The sequence below is a fragment of the Daldinia loculata genome, assembly GCF_022478755.1.
Source record: "Daldinia loculata strain CBS 113971 unplaced genomic scaffold F4817scaffold_3, whole genome shotgun sequence".
NCBI lineage: Eukaryota > Fungi > Ascomycota > Sordariomycetes > Xylariales > Hypoxylaceae > Daldinia > Daldinia loculata.
This window is the reverse complement of record NW_026054857.1, coordinates 589,293-609,285: the sequence shown is the minus strand read 5'-3', so window position 1 is coordinate 609,285 and position 19,993 is coordinate 589,293. Positions and strand designations below refer to the sequence as shown.

The window sequence follows — 19,993 nt, the reverse complement described above, 5'->3', positions numbered from 1 at the left end:
TTGTAAGAACCAAGACTGTAAGAACCAAGTCGGAGGTTGGCTGACAGGGTAAGACCAGCAAAGGCCTAGGTCTACGACTCTTCGCCCAGTTCCAAGGTTATGCCTTGCGTATCGTTAGACGTCGACTTAAGCACCAGCAGAACGAAGGAAGAACGTTTAGACGAAGCGAGACACATGACTTAATGTGGAACGAAATAAAGACTAGACGAATGCTAGCATATTAAGCTTCTAAGGGGACCCGCGCCGATGCTCGTTCCCTGAGATCTGCACCGTCTAATTTCCAGGTTTGCAATACTCATATCACGCGGGTTCCAAAACAAGGCGAAATAAAGTCTAGAAGCGGCACTAAGCTCGTCTCGGGACACCCGGCTAAAGTAACCGGTCATCGCGGCACTAGATAAGAACATGGGGTGGAAGGGGGAAAACATAGCATCGACCAGCATTGAGCCGCATGGGACAAGGAGTCCATGCCATTCCCAAGGGTTCAAAATCTGTGCCGCCAAGCCGCCACAAGTATCACAGCACGACGTCTATTTCCGTAGCCGCAGCGGTGTGCGACGCACATTGTACAAGCTGAAACTGTACCTCATAAGAAAAAGACCATATAAATTGAGAGCAAACTGTTACGGGAAGAAGAGGAAGGGAGTTCTTTGACGCCGACTCAACAACTCAACAGAGATACGCAACTGGGCAGTTACCACTATGTAAGTTAGACCCAAATACGGGCGGAATGCCCTATTCGCGAGCCAAGAGTATTGTTTGGGGCTGATTTTGGTGTCTTTTTATTTCATTTCATTCGACCCAGCAATCCAACATACACGGGCAACGTGGATCGCGCTAAGGCGAGCCATTTGACGCCACTGGTTAGTCTGCCGGCTTGTCAAGTCAGTAGATGGGATTGGCACTGGGCAGGGGAACAGGGGACGCATGACTTTACCCCAAGGCCGAATCGTCCACTTGGAAAGATGCCAGCGCTCTTTGTGGGACAAATATCTTCTGTGGTCCTCCTACTACCGTTAAACAAACCGAGCAGTTTGATGAGTCCACATGGCCAGTTGCAGGAACTTGTCGCGCGGTGACACGTCAACTTAATCGGAACTCTCGTCAGTGTGAAGAGAGAGTGAGAGAGGAAGAGAAAAAAAAAATTTGCAGCTAACAAGCGCAAGAGACAGGGAAGAGCAGAGGACAGGGATTAATGCGCGAACGATCACGGGCCGTGTTCGTATTCCTATCAAGACAACGTCCAATGCTGACAATTGAATTTGGTGGAAATTTCGATTGCCTATGCTGGTAGGTACCGCGCAAGGACTGACCGAGACAGCCCCCAACTCCTTGACTTGTCTTCTCGGTGTGTACCTATGTAAAGTGAGTGGGATGAGTGAGTCAAGGACTATGTATATCGGAAACTAGATGGTCTTATTAGCACCACAGTCTTGTTCGGGAATGTAGCTCGAACGTAACACGACTGGACCGTTGTGGTTTTGCCGCGCTTTTGTTCACAGCGGTTACGTTAACGTATTTGTAAAAGGTTGGCCACAAACGTCTCGCAGGGTTGTGCTCTCGCAGGGTTGTGCCGATGTGCCCAGAACACGTGTCGGGAGTAAGACAACGGAAAACAGATAGATTGGTGTTTCCACGACGCCGGAAAAGGGTCATATATGTATTATTGATTAAGTTGCGGCATTTGGTACTGGAAACTGTTGGTGGAAAAAAAAGAAATGGGCGAGGAATTAACTTGACTGGTACTTACCTAAAGTACGTAGGTGTAAACTGTAAAATGATTTGCGACCCGACCGGACGGATCCAATTGCCAGTGGTGAAAGAGCCAGGGGTTCGGGAGAGATATGTGGGGGGTAGCTGCTTGCTGCCGTACATAGAATTTTTAGGAGGTTACGTCGGTACCAGTACCATGTGTAGGAGGTACCTACTAAAAATGTAGGCGAACCTTAGTAGGTGGTACAAATACAGTAACAATAGCGGTGACCTCAGGGCCTACAAACAACATGGCAGGTACAAGTATACATATGCTGTAACCGACAATCAAACCCTCGTACTGCCCGTATTTTGCCCGTATCAAACTTCTACCTATACATATTCCCATTTGCAAGTAGATACGACGCGGAACTCAAGGACATAATCACAGCTTACTTCCGATGGGGTCAATAACGTACCTACCTACGAAGTAAGCGTAGAAGTATTACGCGTGACCTATAATTCTACTATTATGCGTCAGTCTAATGAATACCTACATAAGATACATCTCACTATCAATCCACATTAGTCCCGTCCGCGCACGATTGTCTCATCACGAATATCAACCGATCATCGATCCGCCTATCTACCCGTCCCTCCTCGGAGATGCGACTAAGAGAAAGCCCACCGGTTACCCGATCCAATCATCTCGGTAGTTTTATCTGCATATGTAGGTGCAGTAATGTCCGGTCTTAAGATACGATGGAAATTGTGATATATCATACTGCGGGTTCCCATCACTACTTATCTCAGGCTTGACATTTACCGCCGTCTAGCCGAGTTTGGTCCGCTAGTTGATAGTCACATTGACTGGTAAGATCTCAGCCTCGACGCTGACGCTAACTGAAGATCATCGTTGAGATCATCGTTGTCTTCAACTACAACTATTAAAGCTTTAAGACTATAAAAAAGCTATTATACTATCTCACCTAATACCTATGCTGACTCAGGACTCGTGCACGGCGGTCTAGATTCGCGGCTCTGCTGAGCAATGCTTTATCAGTAACGTGCTGATTACTCGTCTTACTACCTACATAAACGCCGGCATGCAGACGTCGGCACGAGACTTGTCATCTTATGTAATGACAAGCTGTGGCTGAGCGCCTACGACTTCAACTTCGGTACCGGTTTCGGTCAGCAATCGACAGGCCTACAAGCAGGACAGCAGCTTTCACACCGCTATCGATTACGGTGAAGTCCGTAGGTAGTATTCATATCCACTACCACCCTCTCTATAAGGTAACTCATCAGCAGACATCACCAGATCTGCAGAATAAGATTAACATCTTATTCAATTTAACTAGGTGATATATTTACACATCTTATACGCATGCATTCTTACAACATTGAGGTCACGCGCCTACTACTTGCATTACTTGCATTGCCGTAGTTTAATTCCTGCATATTATCCTAGCCTCGCTGCTGTGTCTTCAATAGCACGTGGAAAAGGGGTAAATTAGAGGAATCATTGTGTATCAGATGGCTCATATGATCGAGATGATTAATACGGCAGCTGGTAAGCGGTATCATCCTCTCGCCCGAAGATTTATAATCAGATAGACAAGAATTCGGGTATTCAAATTACTTCTATAGTGGGGGTCGACATTCTTCAGCCATACCTCAACTACGAGATCATTAGATAACTAATATCTAAGAGGGGAGCTCGCAATCCTATCAGTGAACCAATTATAGTTAGGGCTATAGCTCTTTGCAATTCTATCAAACTTATGTCCTCTCCTTACTTGTATCCCTTACATTGGCAGTTCCTGGACGGAGAAACTTCATCTTGCCTATTCCATAAAGGAGAGAAAATATATAAAATCACAGGACACAAATAATAGTACCACGCAAAACGGCCAAATATCGGTATCAAGAAGAGCCCATTACCGAGTTAGTAGTAAAACAAGACCAAGACTAACTAAGTTGCGGGAAGATTTACTTTTAACATTAATATGAGGTACTTTATATAAACTAGAAGCCTTCAACACAAGATGTATTACAGCCATCCATATTTAATAAGGAAACTTAATAAAACCAACAAGAAATGGCAAAATGTGCAACTATGTACCTTATAAGATTTAAAGCAACTAAACGTAATAGGAATATATCGTCAATAGTATTATACACAGTCAACAATTAACAGTATAGCACCCTGCTTTCACTCTTATATACTATCTATCTAAGGCAATTATCGAGACTTATTTCTCTAACGTAGAAAGAGACTGAATTGGAGGGTTTCTTCTAGGTAATAATAACTAAACTACCTAAGTATATGCGAGCGCTGCTGCCTAGATCTGCCTAGGATTATTATCACGTGGTATTTATATGTTCTCAAGTGCCAACGAGCTACACAGTTGATCTAATATCTAATCATATTGTAAAGTGAGGTTATTATGGGAAGGCTATAAGGTTATTTAGCCAATCATATCCCTTGAATATCACTTGAATATCCCTTGAAGATAATTAAGTACCGTATCTATGACTCGAGGACACGATTCTCCCACATAGACACTTACACAAAACCAACTACTGACTTTAACTTTGATATTATTATTTAACTTCACATATTCCTAGAATTCCCTCAAATATAGCCATGGCCGGCACCGCACCCGAAGTCCCCGTGGAGGAGCGCCAAGAAGATATCGATGTAGTCGATAGGAAGGCAGAGGCTCTCGCGGAGCACATAAAGAAGAGCAAGCACTTCATCGTTTTTACCGGAGCCGGGATCTCTACTTCAGCCGGTTAGTTCCACCGCCTTACTATGCGGCCATCGTCCGGTCTAAATCTTACGTAGACACTAGGTATTCCCGACTTCCGCGGCACCGAAGGCGTCTGGACGCTCATGGCCCAGGGAAGACAGCGGCCGAGTGCGGTGAACACCCTCTAGGCTGTACCAACTGCTACGCATATGGCTCTTGTTGAGCTGCAGAATAGAGGGGTATTACTGAAGTATCTGGTTAGCCAGAACTGCGATGCCTTACACCGGAAGAGTGGAATCCTACCAGTAAGTTTATAACATGGCATATCTGCCTTGATAAGATGCGTATAGTCTATAGTTTATAGTAATTTTGGTTTTAGGATAGGATATCCGAGCTCCATGGCAATAATAACCGCGAGTACTGTAAGGACTGCGGGAAGGAATATATTCGCGGTACTTTATCTCCCCTAGAGCTGATGACTCGAGTTATGGCCAAACTCGACATTCCCATTCCACAATTCATTCTCCGCCGCCGCCTGACTATGCAGATGGAGATGATGGGTGAAAACCGACATCAGCTGAAAATCTGCGGTGTCGATGTCGACGGAACGCCTATGACTTTCCTCCGCTCCGTAAAGCTTGACCAGTATTGTAGACGAGCAGCTTGTATAGAGCCCTTCACTATCAGTTTTCGCAGCGACTTAGATACAGGGACGGCACTGAAGTTAGAGTTGGAGTTTATGGGGAACAATGGCGAGCCAAACTTAGAGATCATATACGAGTATACAGGTGAAGCTGATATATAAATACTGTATCTCCTTGAATTTAACCCACAGACTGGAGAATGAAAGACGGAAAGGCAGGAGAGTCAAAGTGTCGATGAAGATAACAAGCCTACACGGCGAGGGAGGTAATAGGCTAGGCTGCACCTAGTAGCATGAGAGATATCGAGCTAGATACATTACGCATAGCATCACCAACTATCGGGTAAAGAACATTAAATCTTAATTCATACCCTCAAAAGCACGCCTAACGCCTCATATCCCAATGAAAATAAACCCATACCCAGCAGTCCTTATACCCACAAGATAGAATCACTTCGAGCCATACTCCTCATACACCCCCCGCCGTCCCAACACCCACCCCATCGCAACCGCAGCCCCCATCGCAGCCCTAGTAGCCACACCACCAACCCACCTCACGCCCACGGTAACCGGATAATTATCCGCTCTCCAGAACAAATTCCACAGCTCAAGCGTTACGAGCGCCTCGCCCCAAGCACCCCCCGCGGTAGCATCCAGGATAATCCCGTTCAAGTTCCGAAAGAACATCTCTTTGGCACCGTCTTTCGGCTCCGTCCATTCTCTCACGACCAACTCCTCCGTATCCGCCCCCGTCTCTTGTCCAGCTTCCCCCAGCCCGTCCTCTTCCCGGTCGGCGCGGCGCCACTCATGTACCGCGCCCCGTGGCACCGTGACCACACCGTCAGCGGGACCGACGCAAAATATCCGACCGGACAGCGTGACGCGCGCGCGACCGGCTAGTACCTGCAGAAACTCTGTATGCGAGTTATGCCAGTGGGGTCCGGATGTCCATGCAGAGCCAACCGGGACCCGGATCGTGGCCTGATCGCGCACCGAGAGGTCATAAGTCACGGCTTCCGGACCCGGGCGTGTGAAGATATCCTGGTCCGTCCTGCGGGTTCGTCTTGAAGACATATTCGGTTTTAACCTCTCTTACCTTACCGAAGAATTGGTGAGAGGCCAGATATCAGAGCAGACGGACATAAACTTTTTGGTAATAAGTCGTCAAGCCTTAGTTGGGAGTTAATTGTTACTCCTCTTTAAGAAAATGGACGGACGGTTGAGTTGGGGACTTATAAAAAATAAGTCGTCCGCTAACAAGCCAACATGGCTGGATTCGGCCAGATATTAGGTGCTAGCAAATGCGAACTATTCCTTCTGTGCCGCATGATGCTAACATGACCCTTACCAAGCATAGATATATGTACTACTTTGATAACACGTTGCTATTTGAGATGCTTGGTAATTGGTAATTTGATCAGTTAACAAAATTGTATTTGATGATAAAACCATCGTAGTCCTTCATCTAGGTAAACTGTCACTTAAAAGCATCCATCGTTAGTAATTTCGTTGAGAGATCAACAGAAAGTTCGTCTTGCAAATACCTGGCCAAATTATTACTAGGGTTTTAAGTATCGTGGATCTGGCCAACGTCATATCAAACCAGCCTTACCTTGGCCCTCGCGGATGGACATACGTTGGCTACCTGATGTAACTAAATGTAAGTAAAGATTCTTAGAATGGAACTAGGAGTAAGATTATGGGTGGTTTGGGTAGACCGTATCTCATACGTGTCCCAAGCATGAAGGGCAATTACCTGATATCGTACACAAATATTACGCAGTCTGCACCATGGGTAGAGCTTACATCTCTATAACTTACGCATACGCATATGCCTCAATAACCGAATACCGTAATCCATAACATAACTTGAATCCTCCCTAAAAACGCCGGCTTATTTCCCTAATAGGTATCGCTATTATGTCTCTGCACTAACGACGTCGGTTTCGATTCTCCGCGTTCTTAATTTTTCTCGATGGCCAATTCATTATCTTCCTGTACTTAACCCATAGGAAGAATACGTCCTTTAGCACGACAAATAAGCACCCACCGACAAGGCTTCGTCCCCACCGCTCTTGGAGCAGACCTGTACAAAAGCCAGATGACGGTCGTGTAACAAATCGCGACGGAAGCACAAATCTCAATATCTCACCCATTCCGTAACATACGCCTGGGAAAAGTAATGACCCGGCCAAGAAGTTTTCGAGTGGTCTACCCCGTGTCACCCCGTTTCGACGATTGTCTGGTCTATGGCCGATTGCCTCCTCTTCATCAGCAACGGCTATCGCAATATCGATTTCAAAGTCGAGGAAGTTGTCGCCATTAATCACTGGTTCTTCGTTCGAAGGTATTGCAGCCGGCTGCTGGCCTGTCCTACTGGCCATCAACTTCCTTGCTTGTTCTTTCCATCTTTTCTCAAGGGTTTTGGAGATTGTGCTGTGGAGTTGGAAGTAGGAGTTCCTGAGGGCTGGGTAGATGGCTAAGGCTCGTTGCGGGGATGGAGGCCACGTGAAATACTCGTCCGCGTGGTCAATGAGCGCTACGAACGTCGCATACTATTAGTTTCGTAAGCGAAATCTTGTTAGCAACTAGACTGATGCATGGCAATACGTGAAAGCTGCTTACCAGTACTGAAGTCGGAAATAAACTAACACTCTGTAAACGAAATCGGTTGAGTACCAGTCCTGGGGCGATGAATGGTAATATTGCAAAGTTAATTAAGTTAATAGGGGGCATGCGACTCCTATGCGTTACGCGAACGGGGAGACGTATGAGACCAAATAGAACGGGGTCCTCAGTACCGAACAGGAAGTCCATCGTAGCTTCAGGGCCCGCGAACAAATCGAGAGCCTTGAGACCATAAATAGAACTGCTCACCAGCGCGCCCGAAGCAAGAAATCCGAATAAAATCTGCGGAGACCACCTTGAGCATGTGATATTCAGGTAGTTATCCAGGTATGTGGCAAGGTCCCATCGCTCAGTAACTATGACGGGCGCTTTGCAGATGGGACACTTAATATCCTTGGACTGAGATTCTAGGTCTGTGATCCAAGCCATTAGACATTCATGATGCCCTTCTAGCGTGCATGTGCATGGTGTCGACCAGTCGGTGGGGAGGGTAGCCTCAGGCTCGTCTACGAGGCAGATGAAACATCGACGGGTATTCGGTGGAGGACCAGAGAAGGTGTGGCGACTTGTGCGTTCATGGCTATCGATAATCTGAGGCGCTGTCGCAGTTGTATCGCTGTTCGTCGCTTCATCGGAGGACGTCTGGTCTGGAGAAGATGCCATCTTGAGTGAGTTGCCTGCGATGACTGCGGAAGGCTTTGATGGATATTACGCTATGCCATGCTTCGATAAACGACACTGAAGGAGTGGATGTGATAAAATTTAGATTGACTGGAGCTTTATATGTTAGATGTATGATATCTAAGTTGCTTTGAGGTTTGATCTTGTAAGGCTACGGCATAGAATAAGAGGATGTGCAAGTTTATTAACTATTGTCTCTAATAATTTGTCGCTGATATCATTGTTAGGTGCACCTCTGCACCTGCCCTTAGCATGTGCTTACATAAGGTAACCCGATCATAGGTCCCCACACGTGGATAGCTTTTTTAGGACCTAATGTTCCCCGCTTCCAACTGCAGGTACCTAACATGAAGTAGCTGAGCAAAGTGGGTTAACAGCATACCTTGTTTAATTACAAGTTATAATTTTATCATGCTATCACATGTAAAATACGAAGCATTCTTAAAAGCAGGCAAGATACTTCAGTACTTGATTCTATCAACTGACAGTTATTATATCTTTATTTTGCTATTCATCTTTCTTTCAACTATTGCTTCCCGTAAAGTTATCGTTGATCCCTAGGGTTACCATCATGTAAGTTATGATGTTACTCGGGACAATACGGAGTCGACTTCTCATTGCTCGGAGATGGTTCTTCTATACCTCTTCGGTTTCAGTTAAATCACCTTTCCTAGTATCTTCGGAAGGTGTCTATTATTTAATCATGTACCGCTCAGTGCCTTGTGACACTGTTGTCGTAGCATAGACACTTATAGCGATTTTAAGATGAGTGCCTGTTATAAATACCTACCCAGATACTTGAGAAAATAAAGATAAAATAAATTTATTTAGCAGCGGATAGTCTATTGCTTGAACGGCATGGGAAATCGTTCCCGAAGAAGGCCGCGAATACTCTTACTATAACAGTTAAGCCTGAACCGTCCCGCTGTGCTGATGACTAGCCGCCAAGGCGACCTTTGCATCCGAATGGACGGGTAATATGCAACGATCCTGAATCCCAGCTCCCGTACGGGACCCTTAATGAGCTCTTACTAGGGGTTTCTTTTAGTTTACGGGATATGTAACATTACAAAAACATCTTACTCTGTCTTTCTTGCTCTTCAACTTTCATGTTGTTTGTCCTTCTCGTTCGCCCTCGAGAGACATGACAAGGCCCCGTGCGCCAAGAGCGGCGGCCGTTACGGGCGCGATCGCGCGAATTCTTGGCTTAGGTGCCTCTGTGGTATTACTGGCCAATCTTATCTACGAAAGTGTGAACTGGGGAAAGACGCTGGGGCTTTCGGTCTCTGTGGTAAGGCATCAAAAATACCACGCGGAATATGAATATCGATGCTAAATCTGAACCTTAGGCTGTGATTGCACTCTTGGTTGACGGCTCCGAGCTGTAAGAAACCTCTCAAATCCATTTGTCGTAATTTCTATTTTTTACCAGACTCTTGATATATATCCGAAATTCATATATCCTTACTCGGAGAAGTCGTTACTAACTTGTCTATATAGGACCGGGTTACTTGACTCGACCCGTACCATACCCCGTGTTTCCCCGTCTTGCTTAATCTGCGAAGATTTGTTGGTTCTTTGCTTGGCGATTCCTTCAATCTTCTTGATTATTTTGAGCAATATCCATGAGACCGCCGCCGACGCGCCGTACCCCTGGGAAGGCACCGATTCCCTATCTCTTACGGTTACGATCGCTATATGGTAAGTTTCGACCAAGGTCTGATGAATGGGTTATGGCCGTGCTGACTGAACTAGCGTCCTAAGAGTTATAATCCTGATATGGAGCTGCGTGGATTGCTGTTACACACTGAAGCATCCAAGACGATCCGAGAGCATACTTACACCTGTACATTCAATAGGCGAGTTACGAGATGTTGCTCCAAGTAGATAATATATTATTAACGTGCTCCTCGTATGCTGCGTTATGCTTCGGGTAGCCTCGCACTACACCACCCCTCAAGTATGCTATCAATATGTGAGTACATACCTAAATAAGCCTCAGCGACCGTGACATATTAGCGCTACAACCACGAATTTCATCATGGAGCTTTAGCGCACTCTTCTGCGTAGCCATCCTTCACAGGACACTTTAACTGCCCAGGGTGAGGCCTACAGGCGGTCCCTATGCAGCAGGTAGTGCTACGACTACAACCAGGGAGATCTACCTTGGTAGCAGTGTCATCTGTAGGATATGTGTAGGCCATGCCTCGACAGTCCTGAAAAATGTTCTCGGGGCCAGGTGGATGCTGGGGATCATCTCTGTATGGGTTTGCGCATGTCTTCCCATTCAGCTGAAGGTATTCCTGTGGTCATGAATCAGCTACTAAGAAAACTGATAGTATTGCCTCAATGGTGACGAACCGGGCATATCTCTTGCAAGTTAAGGTTGCAGCCCAATTGTACTTGATCATCGCATTCGCAAACCACTGGGACGGTGAAAGCGTCACTAAACCGCGGTTAGCAGAACTAATATCAAAGTTCCAAGTAATAACTCTTACACATAGCTGACATCCATCGCCATAATTGCATGGCCAGAATTCATGAAGAAGGACCCTTCCAACAATGTGGCTCGGTCTACAACATCAAAGTCTTTCTCATACATAGCCAGTCGCCCAAACCACTGGGTGATTAACATTAGAATTATGTATTAAAAAGCATGTGTACTCTTTGATTTGTTGTGACTTTTCGGAGACGATAGTCACGAAATATACTGAAAACTAAACAAAGTAGAGGATGGGGTATGTCTGCGCTGGGTTTCAACTTACCCCTGTTGGGACTGCAAATGTAATAGTATCTCCTGGCGCGATAGTGTTCGCCGGGTTATCCCCTCTAGTTGCTGTCGGACTGCCAGCGCCTACTTGATGCAGTGTAGAAACAGCCGCCGTGTGAGAATTAATCACGGTAAATACGAAGTCACCTGCCTGGCCAACCGAAGCAGGAGCCCCCGATGGTTGCGTCTCCGTGGGCAAAATGACTGTCGTGATAGTCCCTAGAGCTACTCGGCAGATCCCGAGAAGCACTAAGACAGTTGGTGCCTTAACGATCGTGATAGAGATAGTTGAACGCATCCTCATTTCATTTAGAGGAAGGTGAGTATTTCTTAAGATTTGCCATGGGGATATGGAGGTCAAAGAGGAAGTAAGAAAAAAAAGCTATGGGGGTCCCGACAGGTTTATATATGTGTTGGTCTTCAAAAGAGCGCCGTGGGGAATCTACTCACTTTCAGAAGCAATTTGGAAACATCTTGGTAAGAGGGGTTACTTGACATGAGTTTCAGTGATTCATAGTGACTCGATCAAATTCATCTTTTGAAACCGGGCGTGATTGTTGGGACTACTGATTTAGACGGGAGGTGACCTGTGTGAGAGTTACGCCGTGAGACAACGGTGTTGTTCTTACAGCGGACTATATTCCACGCCGAAGTATAAGAGAGAGAATTGGCACCACGTTTACACGCCGTACGAATTGCGGTTCCTGTGATACATTGGTATTTTGAGTTACTCGTAATATCACGCCTTGAAGCCTACGAGTCTCTGTTAGCTCTGTTAACCGGTTGTATGGTTATTTCGGATGGCGAATTTTGTGCCATTGGGCTGTCTCGAAGTCCGCATTGACGTGAATTTAATCTACCTAACGTATCCCGTTAGTAAATCAAACCTACTTAACATATATAGAAACTTGCTAGACGCACAGATCAGTGTACATAGGTATATTACGAAGTTATTTACTACGTGTACAATATTGTAGCACCTTCAGTCCGATCTGTGCAATGCTTCCATGTTCCCATTTTAGGCGGGCAACGTCTACGATTGTTAGTGTAGCTTCGCGCTGTATCAATGTAAGTTCATCACGTCTGGTTCGTATTTGTAGTAAGTGCCGTATTAGCCAAAGGGAACATAAATGCGATTCGATATTTAAACGCCCTAGGGGCTCCAACCATTAGACAATTTATGATTAAGTACCTAATTCTAGTGATTAAATGTCAGAAATTCTATCCACGGACGAACTACACTTATAGAACAAGTCGATGTCCGTGATATTGGGCACGCTGTTCATTGGCTTCCAATACGGTGGTGTTCGACCGCTCGGGGAAGCCCTTAAACGACGCTGCAAAGGTGGCAACGGAGTGAGCAACGAGCTGTGAGGAAGGTTAGCAACATAGTACTTAGACAGCGCGATCGAAGAGGGGAAGGAGGCTGACCTTCGTGTTGACAAGCCAAGCGGTTGAATTAACGTTGCCAACATCGTCACATAACTGATGGTAGCAAGGATCATACCAATCGCCTGCTTTACCACCAAACATGGCTTCCTCCTCCTTTGTCTTGTGACCCTCGGCCCCCGTAGCAATACCTCCACCAGGGATACCGTTACGGATAAAAGCATCGTAATCACTACGTCCGTCAAAGGGAATAAATGTGTGATTAAGTCCCTGCGCCTCGTACCAATCCACGTACAAATCCCTTAGCTGCTCTGAACCTTCAGGATTCGCAGCATTTGTCGCATTATAGACCTGATAGGCAAAGTTTGGACTGCCCATCATGTCATAATCCATAAAAAGGCGGATCTTTAGGTTTTCTTCCTTCGGTAAGACCTCGACATAGTAGTCCGAGCCAAGAAGACCCTCCTCTTCTCCAGCCCACCAAGCGAAACGCACGCAGTTGTTGACGCTAAAATTGGTCAACTGTGTAGCAACTTCGAGGAGAGTAAGGCTACCCGAGCCGTCGTCATTAATTCCCGGACCCTCGGCCACGCTATCGCTATGGCCTCCAAGCATGACACAGTTGTTTGGGTCCCCTTCGACAGTCTGAGCAATGATGTTCGTGGTTTCAATCTTCTTAACCTCCGAGTCGATGTATGCGATAGAGTCAATGACTTCGCCCTTCTTTAACTTCTCAAGTATGGGACCGGCGTCCTCGCCTGACAATCCAAACGTAGCAACATGGTCGGGAGTGGGACTCCCCAGTGTACCCGAAAGCGGCCCAGAAGCGTAGTTATACACGATCGCTGCCACTGCACCCGCCTTGCCGGCGAGCTCCGATTTGGCACCAAAGGAGCATTCGCCACGAAGGACAAAAGCAATATTGCCAGTTACGTTAGATGGATAATCAGATGCATCGCATCCTTCGTTTTCTACAAAGATAAGATCGCCATGAACAGGCTGTTTGTTAGTCGTTGGGGGAGTAAGCGACATCGGAAAAGCAGACTTGGGAACATCATGGCCAATAACTAGACGGGATTCGTAGACATTGCCCATAACAGCCGGAAACGGCTGCTTCGAGAGAGTGTAGTAACCATCAAGCTTCCCTAAGGCAGAATATATATATTCCAAGGTAGCGCTATGGCCTATAACAAGAGTCAGACGCGCTATTCGTATGCGTGCGAATTTAGATCAATACATACCTTCACTTCCGATGACTCGAGTTGGGTGTCCATACTCCGGTTCTGAAAGCTCTGCAAGACCGTATAGACTCTTGGCACGCTCGACGAGGTTCTCAATCTTGATGCTGGCTTGCAGATCTTCAGTGTTGACTAACGGTTTGACAAGCGCGTTTCCTGCTTCCAGCGGTTTTTGCGACACCAAAGGAATTTGAAATTCAGATGCCGTAGCAGTGCCCAGCACCGCAAATAAAAGCGTACGAGGCCATTGACGTGTTAGTGCCATAGTGTTGACGCCTTCTAACCTACTTCGATGGATGAGAAGGATGGTAAGAATAGAGGAAGATAGGAGGATGCTTTGTTTTGTTCCGTCACTGGGGAGATAACGCCATACTTATTCGCGTTAGACTAAGGAGAGACGGTGAGCTCTGTGGCGAAGCATCGTGGCGCCTTTTGTGGCGGTGAATAGATGTAGGTATGATTCCACTGTGTGAAAGGAGATCGTAATGCATCTATCAAGGTTATCCGTTTAAAGAAGACAGATTGTCAATATATAGTTCGAACACATAGTATAACCAGAAACTATATTTAAAAGAAGTGGACAAGTAAGGTAGGATAGGTGGAGAGCGGATCACTTCTAGGGAACTTACCTTGAACGAGTTGGTTTGTCGTTCTGCTTATTAACATATACTGATAGGATGGTAAATCTGGCGCGTAGGTAGATGGACAAGGAAACAAACCTAAGGTAATACTATTTCGACAAATATGTAACCATAAATGTGGTCGAAATTATTGAACAGTTAAGGTAGGATGTGGTTTGGATGTGCAGGAGTATGGCACGGGTGTATTTGGGATGGGTATTTATATTATGGGTATAACCAAGGCAATGACCACATGGCTAAGTTTGTGATCCAAGTGTGAGCGAAGAGGCAGAAGTTGAAACTAAGATGGCAAAGTTATAATCTGAGAATGAGACTTTGTCCGTGTCAGTGCAAAGTCTGTGCATATTCGGGCGAGGTAACCGAGACCGAGCCTATAGCTTGACACCCTGATTTGTAATTTTTAGGCTTAGGCTCTCTCGCTCGTCTGTTTCAGATCGTTTTATAGAAGATCAGAGGGTAAAATACGAAAGGTGACTTATACCATGTGCAGCCTTAGCGATTAAATCAACTGAGGTAACCTATTCTCTAATAATACAACCGGCACTGCCAAATCTTTGACTAAGCTAAAACTAGGGTATCTCTGGGAAATCAGACTCTTCGTTATTCGTGCAAGGTGTCACCCTTGCTTAGGAGAAGGGGTGGATTGCCTATACTGGGTGTCAGGCAGGGATGAATTCGTTGCGAATGAGGATCGCATCCTGTTTATCCCGCATAACAAAGCCTAGTGTTGTCGAGGCCTTTGAATAAAACTTGCCATTCGTCTAAGAGATTACAACTACCTTCTGCACTTCCAGCAAGTCGGACGACACTGTCTTGTACCGTAAGTTCCCGAAACGGTACGAATCTGCGCATCGTGTAACACGTAATGTCCGACTTTGTAAACAATCCATTGCTGACGCCGCATCGGTATAGTCGTCGAAGGATGTTGGAAGGGGGTATTTACGGAGACAAGGTCGGGAAAGTCGATAGACCCCGCCCCAAAGAAGAAAGGGAAAGAACTTAGACGCCTGAACACTGGCAATAAGTGTTCTCTCGCCCAGGAGTAATTAGCATTGTCAAGCAGAGCAATGCCATGTTTGCAGTGTTGGATGGCTGCCTCTTTGTTAGACTGTAAAAATTCGATGCATATGAAAAGAATGCAGACTAATAGTACTAGGGGTTGGTTGTCCGTTGTCTTTAGTTCGCGAATAGCAGCGTTATAATGCTGTAGCGCAAGGCTATTATCTCTCAGCTGAACCCCTGAGTGGGACTTTTCGCCCTCGGCTTGGAACTGTTCATACAACGAACTTATAGCTATGACAGAATGCCTGACAGCTAGTTCAAAATCGCTAAACTACATAACTAAATGGGTCCAGAAGTACGGGTCGGTAGCCCCTGATAAAAACTGGGCCGTCTTCTCGCAGAAGAAATGCAGGGCTCTCCCTTCACTGGCGCTGTCTATACTCTGGAATAGCTGACGCGGGCGGTTCCAGAGCAGTCCCGAGCTCGGTTTAGCGGAATAGCCGCTACACGCGCGCCCAGTGGTAATACAACGGTTACAGTGTGGCTTGCCTTCGTCACACTTGACCTTGCGTGCTCTATCAGATGTTAATCAGGGCTGCTGGGTAATTGGTTGGTGATTACTCAAGCAGAGCCTACTTGCAGGTTAGACAGCCTGTCCTGACTTTACGACTCCCTTTCCGAGGCATTTCTATGAATAAGTCGAAAGATGCGCGTCCGGTATTTTGTTAGACTTCCAGCCTAAGCGATCCACCAAATGCGAGTCGCCCTTCTTTGTATGACACCAGTGCCGTGAATGCCGACCTAATTGAAGTTTGTGATTGATATCTCAAAACGCGGAGTATCCCTGCTAGATGGATCGCGTTAGGTACAGTCCAGCGGGTCGACAAGGCTCGAGTCCGAGCAAGCCAATGAGAGGCAAACTGTGTGCCTTAAGAGGTTAGGTGGTTGATATAGATCCTTGTCCATCCTGATGAATTTGTGGAATACTTCAACTTAGCTTTCTAGCAAAAACACTACTTCACTTATCTTACGAGGCCTTTTTAACAGACTGTTTCATATATCTTATAGCTTCACCACTACCTCCCTCGGCTTAACATAGTACCTATGTAAACCCGAATCCATAGCAGATGGGATTTAAACGGATCGCTAACATCGAATAAGCTAGAACAAGGTCCGTGCGTAGTCGTTACCATCACGGTATATCCTAGTTGCGTAGGGCTGTAACAGGTATATTTCACAGCCAGAAAATCAAACGCATGGTGGCAGCTTCTCCATTTCATTCACTTTCGGAACCACTCCCATTGGTTTATTGTTCAAATCCAGTAGACTCCATATTTCTTACCAAGAAGTTACATTCAGAGACGCGAAGCCGGTAAACATTCTTAAGCATCTTATAGCCACTACGCCCTAAATAATAACCAGATGATTTTAGTGTATAATTATGTCTTATCTACATATTAGATGAAAGCAGTCGTGCCAGTTTTACTACGAACCTATATAATGTTAAAAAATTGACAGAATTTGCCAGGGAAATTCTATCTACCAGCAAACATCTTAATATATACGTCGATAAGTATGACAATACAGATGAAACATACTCTTCACTGAGTGACAAGCTAAAATATTATACCATAATACTTGTTTCTCCTACATTACAAGAAACAGATATAGTCATGTAGGTGTTGGATAGTAGGTTTACAGTGCGAGAAGTTGATATCGCTAAAGGTTAAGGATCAATGAATTATATTCGGTAATGACATTGTTCATGGCGACCGTTGTCTGATCTTTGAATGGCGTTTCCTTTGTTGGGAATAGTATAAAACCTATTACTATTAGTTGCAAAATGATCAAGGGACAAAGCCAACAACTATATATTAGCACTCACACCCAACTGTAACAAAACTTCTAGAAGCATGGAGCGTTTCGAGAACTAGCCAGACTAGAATAAGATAACCCAGAAGTACCCGTCTTCATTTATTCTTCCTTGGGTAGCTTTTTGGATACGATGGCTTCTGAAATTTAGTCTTGTCTACCTAGGAGATTTACAAGTGTCGAACATCCTTACACCGCAGTAGTGCTTTAGCTATTGATGTGAAGTCTTGGTATATCCGAAACTAACTAGTAGCCGCTGGGATTTTCGGGGAGCTAAGCGTGAGAAATCACCGCGATTAAATTACCTTAAATACCTAATATGTGCGTTATATTTGAGTTGTGTTAGTACCGGGAAGATGTGGACGGGAATTACCTTAGGAGGCAGTCAAGTAACTATAGTGCAATTGCCATAGTAAGAGCTCCAGGATGCAGATATAATTGAATAATCACTTTCTTCAGCTGGAATTGGTTTAACTGCAGTCACCCTCCAGAAAGGAAATCAGTCTTTCTAAGGAGTTTTCCAGAACAGTATTACCCTGCGTGGAAGTAAAACGAGGAAGTAGTTCCCGCACTAGGATCTAACGAAGTGATGTAAGGAAACTTCTACTAAGAACTTGTTATCTAAGGCTACGACTGTGCGAGACATATGTACTTCAAACCTAAACAGCGCCTTCGTTCTGTAAAGAACAAAGGCTTATATAAATCTCGGAAGCTCCCACGCTCTTTTAGTTCTAAATCATACACGACCAATCTACAGTCGTGAAAGTTTATATTTATTTCTATTCCACCACCAAGATGTCTTCGAATGACAAGCATTCCTATACGATACGGGTGCTTCAGAGGAAAGATAACTCATCTTCCAGCTCCGAAAGTCGACGTCCAAGAGATCAGGCTACAATCGGATCATCTACACCTTTAGTCTGCATGTCGCGGTTTCATAAGAAGTCTTCTAATAAGAGAAAAGTATGGTTGGATGGCAGGTTTCAGTACACCTGCAACGCATGCAGACAGAAATGGTCAGGGCAAACGAAGACGGTCGAACAACTAGACGAAGAGCAAAAAGCCCAAGAGGAAAAAATCCAAGAAGAAAAGGCTCGCCAAGAGGAGAAAGCTCGCGAAGACGAGGCCGTGCGCTTGTTCATGCAGAGAGCGAACTCGGTATTTATACCCCCCTTCTCGGTGATGTAGAGGAAATATCGGCGACCTCTGTGAGTAACTTATGCTCCCAACGCTCACCATATAAGGTAATCGAGTTGCCCAAGGCTGATACCGTATACCCCTACAATAGAAGCTCCGGGGGCCTCAACAGCGAGCTCAGGGGTCGAAAGCGTAAGCCCGATGTCCTAGACGATAATCCTCGAGAAAAGAAGAGACGAAGAACTGAGGAGAAAACGGAAGCCAACGTCTCACTTCCTCTCGAAATTGTTTCTAGGGCTTTATCCGAAGCGCTGCATTCTAAAGCCCGATGCGCTCTAGATTTATTAGTCCCTGACTGGCATCCATGTAAGCAATATGACCCACTATCAGACAACCTCTTGAATTTAACGAGAGTCGTCACATACACACGAGGCATTGATGGCAAAGTTGGCAGTCTCTTAACCAGCCTTGGGCATGGAGACGGTGATCATAACTTTCTTCCTGTAAAATTCCCTGATAGGAATCTTTTAACACTTAATAAGTGGTGTAATAACGAGGTGATCAGGACCCTCTGTCTCGAAGGCGCACAGGTTTTCGAACTCGCTGCGGACAGTCTTCCTCCTAATGTCGCCGAGGAATCCTTTCTAGGCAACCGAAGAGATACGTTTCCCATCAGAGGAAAACGTTCGCGAGGTATTCTTCCCTATGATGACGAAGAACCTGAAGCCGATAAGAAAGTTATGCCAAGTGGCTCACCGTATATCTTTAAGCTCCTGCGTCATATTGTACTTCGTTCACCGCTGACCCTCATGGAGGTTGACGCTCGTAGTATGGCCGGATTCGATTCCCGGATAAACGATACTAACCTCGAGGCGCTTGATATGGTTATCGACCTAGATCGAGGTTCACCTATATGGCTATCGTGGTCACAGATGCCGATGCTGGAGAGCGTCCTCCTTGACCTACGCATCTACAGCCACGACATTAACACTGATCGCGGGTGCATCGGAAAAGGCGAGATCATAAGGCGGGCGCAAGAAATGGGCCGCTGGCTACGATTGAAGTTGTTGGTTATTGCTGGCCTGCAGAGCTACAGCTTCGATACGAGTTATGATACATACACGGCAGAACTTATTGAAGAAGCAGACGAGATAGACGGGGAGCCTAATTGGATCAAGATATTTTCGCCGGCTGTACGTCCTGGAGGTCAAGTTATTCTCGTAGATCGGCTGATGGATGAATCAACGGATTTCCTTTTTCTTAATAACTGAGTGGCATGAGAGAACGACTCGTGTCGTGTAAGGGTATTATTTTCCCTACGACTATGATAAATGATTAGTACGAAGCTTGGATACGCAGATAGATATTATGCAGAATCATGACCCAAGGATCAAATGGTTACCGCGAACCCGAGGCGAGTAAGTGTCTTGATGGAATTTGTCCTGAGAAGGCGAACTGAGAGGTACGTAACTATTCATAAGGGCCGGACCTGCAATAGTGAAAAGACAGTCCAAAATACAATCAATAGGGGAGAGACTATG

The 19,993-nt window shown here is 45.7% G+C and overlaps 8 protein-coding genes across 8 annotated transcripts; 3 read left to right on the top strand and 5 right to left on the bottom strand.

The window, feature by feature from the left end:
• Positions 1-871: 871 nt before the first annotated feature.
• Positions 872-1,756, bottom strand: F4817DRAFT_133716 (uncharacterized protein). Its single transcript, XM_049297775.1, has 2 exons — positions 1,462-1,756; positions 872-1,406 (listed from the first exon to the last, which is right to left on the bottom strand). Exons 1-2 carry the CDS (start codon positions 1,654-1,656, stop codon positions 1,089-1,091), a joined length of 513 nt encoding a protein of 170 aa, XP_049163246.1. The 5' UTR covers positions 1,657-1,756; the 3' UTR covers positions 872-1,088.
• Positions 1,757-4,906: 3,150 nt separating this feature from the next.
• F4817DRAFT_324774 (uncharacterized protein) lies at positions 4,907-5,591 on the top strand. The gene has a single exon (XM_049301680.1). The coding sequence runs from the start codon at positions 4,927-4,929 to the stop codon at positions 5,254-5,256; it is 330 nt and encodes a 109-aa protein (XP_049163245.1). The 5' UTR covers positions 4,907-4,926; the 3' UTR covers positions 5,257-5,591.
• F4817DRAFT_133449 (uncharacterized protein) lies at positions 5,401-6,870 on the bottom strand. Its single transcript, XM_049297774.1, has one exon. It carries the CDS (start codon positions 6,166-6,168, stop codon positions 5,545-5,547), a length of 624 nt encoding a protein of 207 aa, XP_049163244.1. The 5' UTR covers positions 6,169-6,870; the 3' UTR covers positions 5,401-5,544.
• Positions 6,871-7,025: 155 nt separating this feature from the next.
• F4817DRAFT_356015 (uncharacterized protein) lies at positions 7,026-8,385 on the bottom strand (the record flags this gene model as incomplete). Its single annotated transcript, XM_049305733.1, has 2 exons — positions 7,026-7,649; positions 7,720-8,385. 2 exons carry the CDS (start codon positions 8,383-8,385, stop codon positions 7,026-7,028), a joined length of 1,290 nt encoding a protein of 429 aa, XP_049163243.1.
• Positions 8,386-8,900: 515 nt separating this feature from the next.
• On the top strand, positions 8,901-10,444 carry F4817DRAFT_133380 (uncharacterized protein). The gene is made up of 4 exons (XM_049297773.1): positions 8,901-9,694; positions 9,753-9,787; positions 9,904-10,104; positions 10,159-10,444. The coding sequence occupies exons 1-4, from the start codon at positions 9,548-9,550 to the stop codon at positions 10,292-10,294; spliced, it is 519 nt and encodes a 172-aa protein (XP_049163242.1). The 5' UTR covers positions 8,901-9,547; the 3' UTR covers positions 10,295-10,444.
• On the bottom strand, positions 10,443-11,471 carry F4817DRAFT_311766 (Osmotin, thaumatin-like protein; the record flags this gene model as incomplete). Its single annotated transcript, XM_049300038.1, has 4 exons — positions 10,443-10,706; positions 10,765-10,849; positions 10,902-11,023; positions 11,169-11,471. The coding sequence occupies 4 exons, from the start codon at positions 11,469-11,471 to the stop codon at positions 10,443-10,445; spliced, it is 774 nt and encodes a 257-aa protein (XP_049163241.1).
• An 812-nt stretch (positions 11,472-12,283) lies between these two features.
• Positions 12,284-14,143, bottom strand: F4817DRAFT_324765 (Zn-dependent exopeptidase). Its single transcript, XM_049301679.1, has 3 exons — positions 13,804-14,143; positions 12,605-13,746; positions 12,284-12,541 (listed from the first exon to the last, which is right to left on the bottom strand). The coding sequence occupies exons 1-3, from the start codon at positions 14,063-14,065 to the stop codon at positions 12,416-12,418; spliced, it is 1,530 nt and encodes a 509-aa protein (XP_049163240.1). The 5' UTR covers positions 14,066-14,143; the 3' UTR covers positions 12,284-12,415.
• Positions 14,144-18,110: 3,967 nt separating this feature from the next.
• F4817DRAFT_365845 (uncharacterized protein) lies at positions 18,111-19,723 on the top strand (the record flags this gene model as incomplete). Its single annotated transcript, XM_049306922.1, has 2 exons — positions 18,111-18,473; positions 18,560-19,723. 2 exons carry the CDS (start codon positions 18,111-18,113, stop codon positions 19,721-19,723), a joined length of 1,527 nt encoding a protein of 508 aa, XP_049163239.1.
• Between the last annotated feature and the right edge of the window lie 270 nt (positions 19,724-19,993).

Excerpts from the sequence above, each read along its gene's own strand:
- F4817DRAFT_133449 (XM_049297774.1), bottom strand. The coding sequence starts at position 6,168 with ATGTCTTCAAGACGAACCCGCAGGACGGACCAGGATATCTTCACACGC.
- F4817DRAFT_133716 (XM_049297775.1), bottom strand. The coding sequence starts at position 1,656 with ATGACCCTTTTCCGGCGTCGTGGAAACACCAATCTATCTGTTTTCCGT. Across the intron at positions 1,407-1,461 it reads AACCACAACGGTCCAGTCGT|TTTCCGATATACATAGTCCT; the intron begins GTTACGTTCGAG and ends AAGACCATCTAG.
- F4817DRAFT_133380 (XM_049297773.1), top strand. The coding sequence starts at position 9,548 with ATGACAAGGCCCCGTGCGCCAAGAGCGGCGGCCGTTACGGGCGCGATC. Across the intron at positions 9,788-9,903 it reads TTGGTTGACGGCTCCGAGCT|GACCGGGTTACTTGACTCGA; the intron begins GTAAGAAACCTC and ends TTGTCTATATAG. Across the intron at positions 10,105-10,158 it reads ACGGTTACGATCGCTATATG|CGTCCTAAGAGTTATAATCC; the intron begins GTAAGTTTCGAC and ends TGACTGAACTAG.
- F4817DRAFT_324765 (XM_049301679.1), bottom strand. The coding sequence starts at position 14,065 with ATGGCACTAACACGTCAATGGCCTCGTACGCTTTTATTTGCGGTGCTG. Across the intron at positions 13,747-13,803 it reads TCGAGTCATCGGAAGTGAAG|GCCATAGCGCTACCTTGGAA; the intron begins GTATGTATTGAT and ends CTCTTGTTATAG. Across the intron at positions 12,542-12,604 it reads CTTGGCTTGTCAACACGAAG|CTCGTTGCTCACTCCGTTGC; the intron begins GTCAGCCTCCTT and ends CCTTCCTCACAG.
- F4817DRAFT_324774 (XM_049301680.1), top strand. The coding sequence starts at position 4,927 with ATGACTCGAGTTATGGCCAAACTCGACATTCCCATTCCACAATTCATT.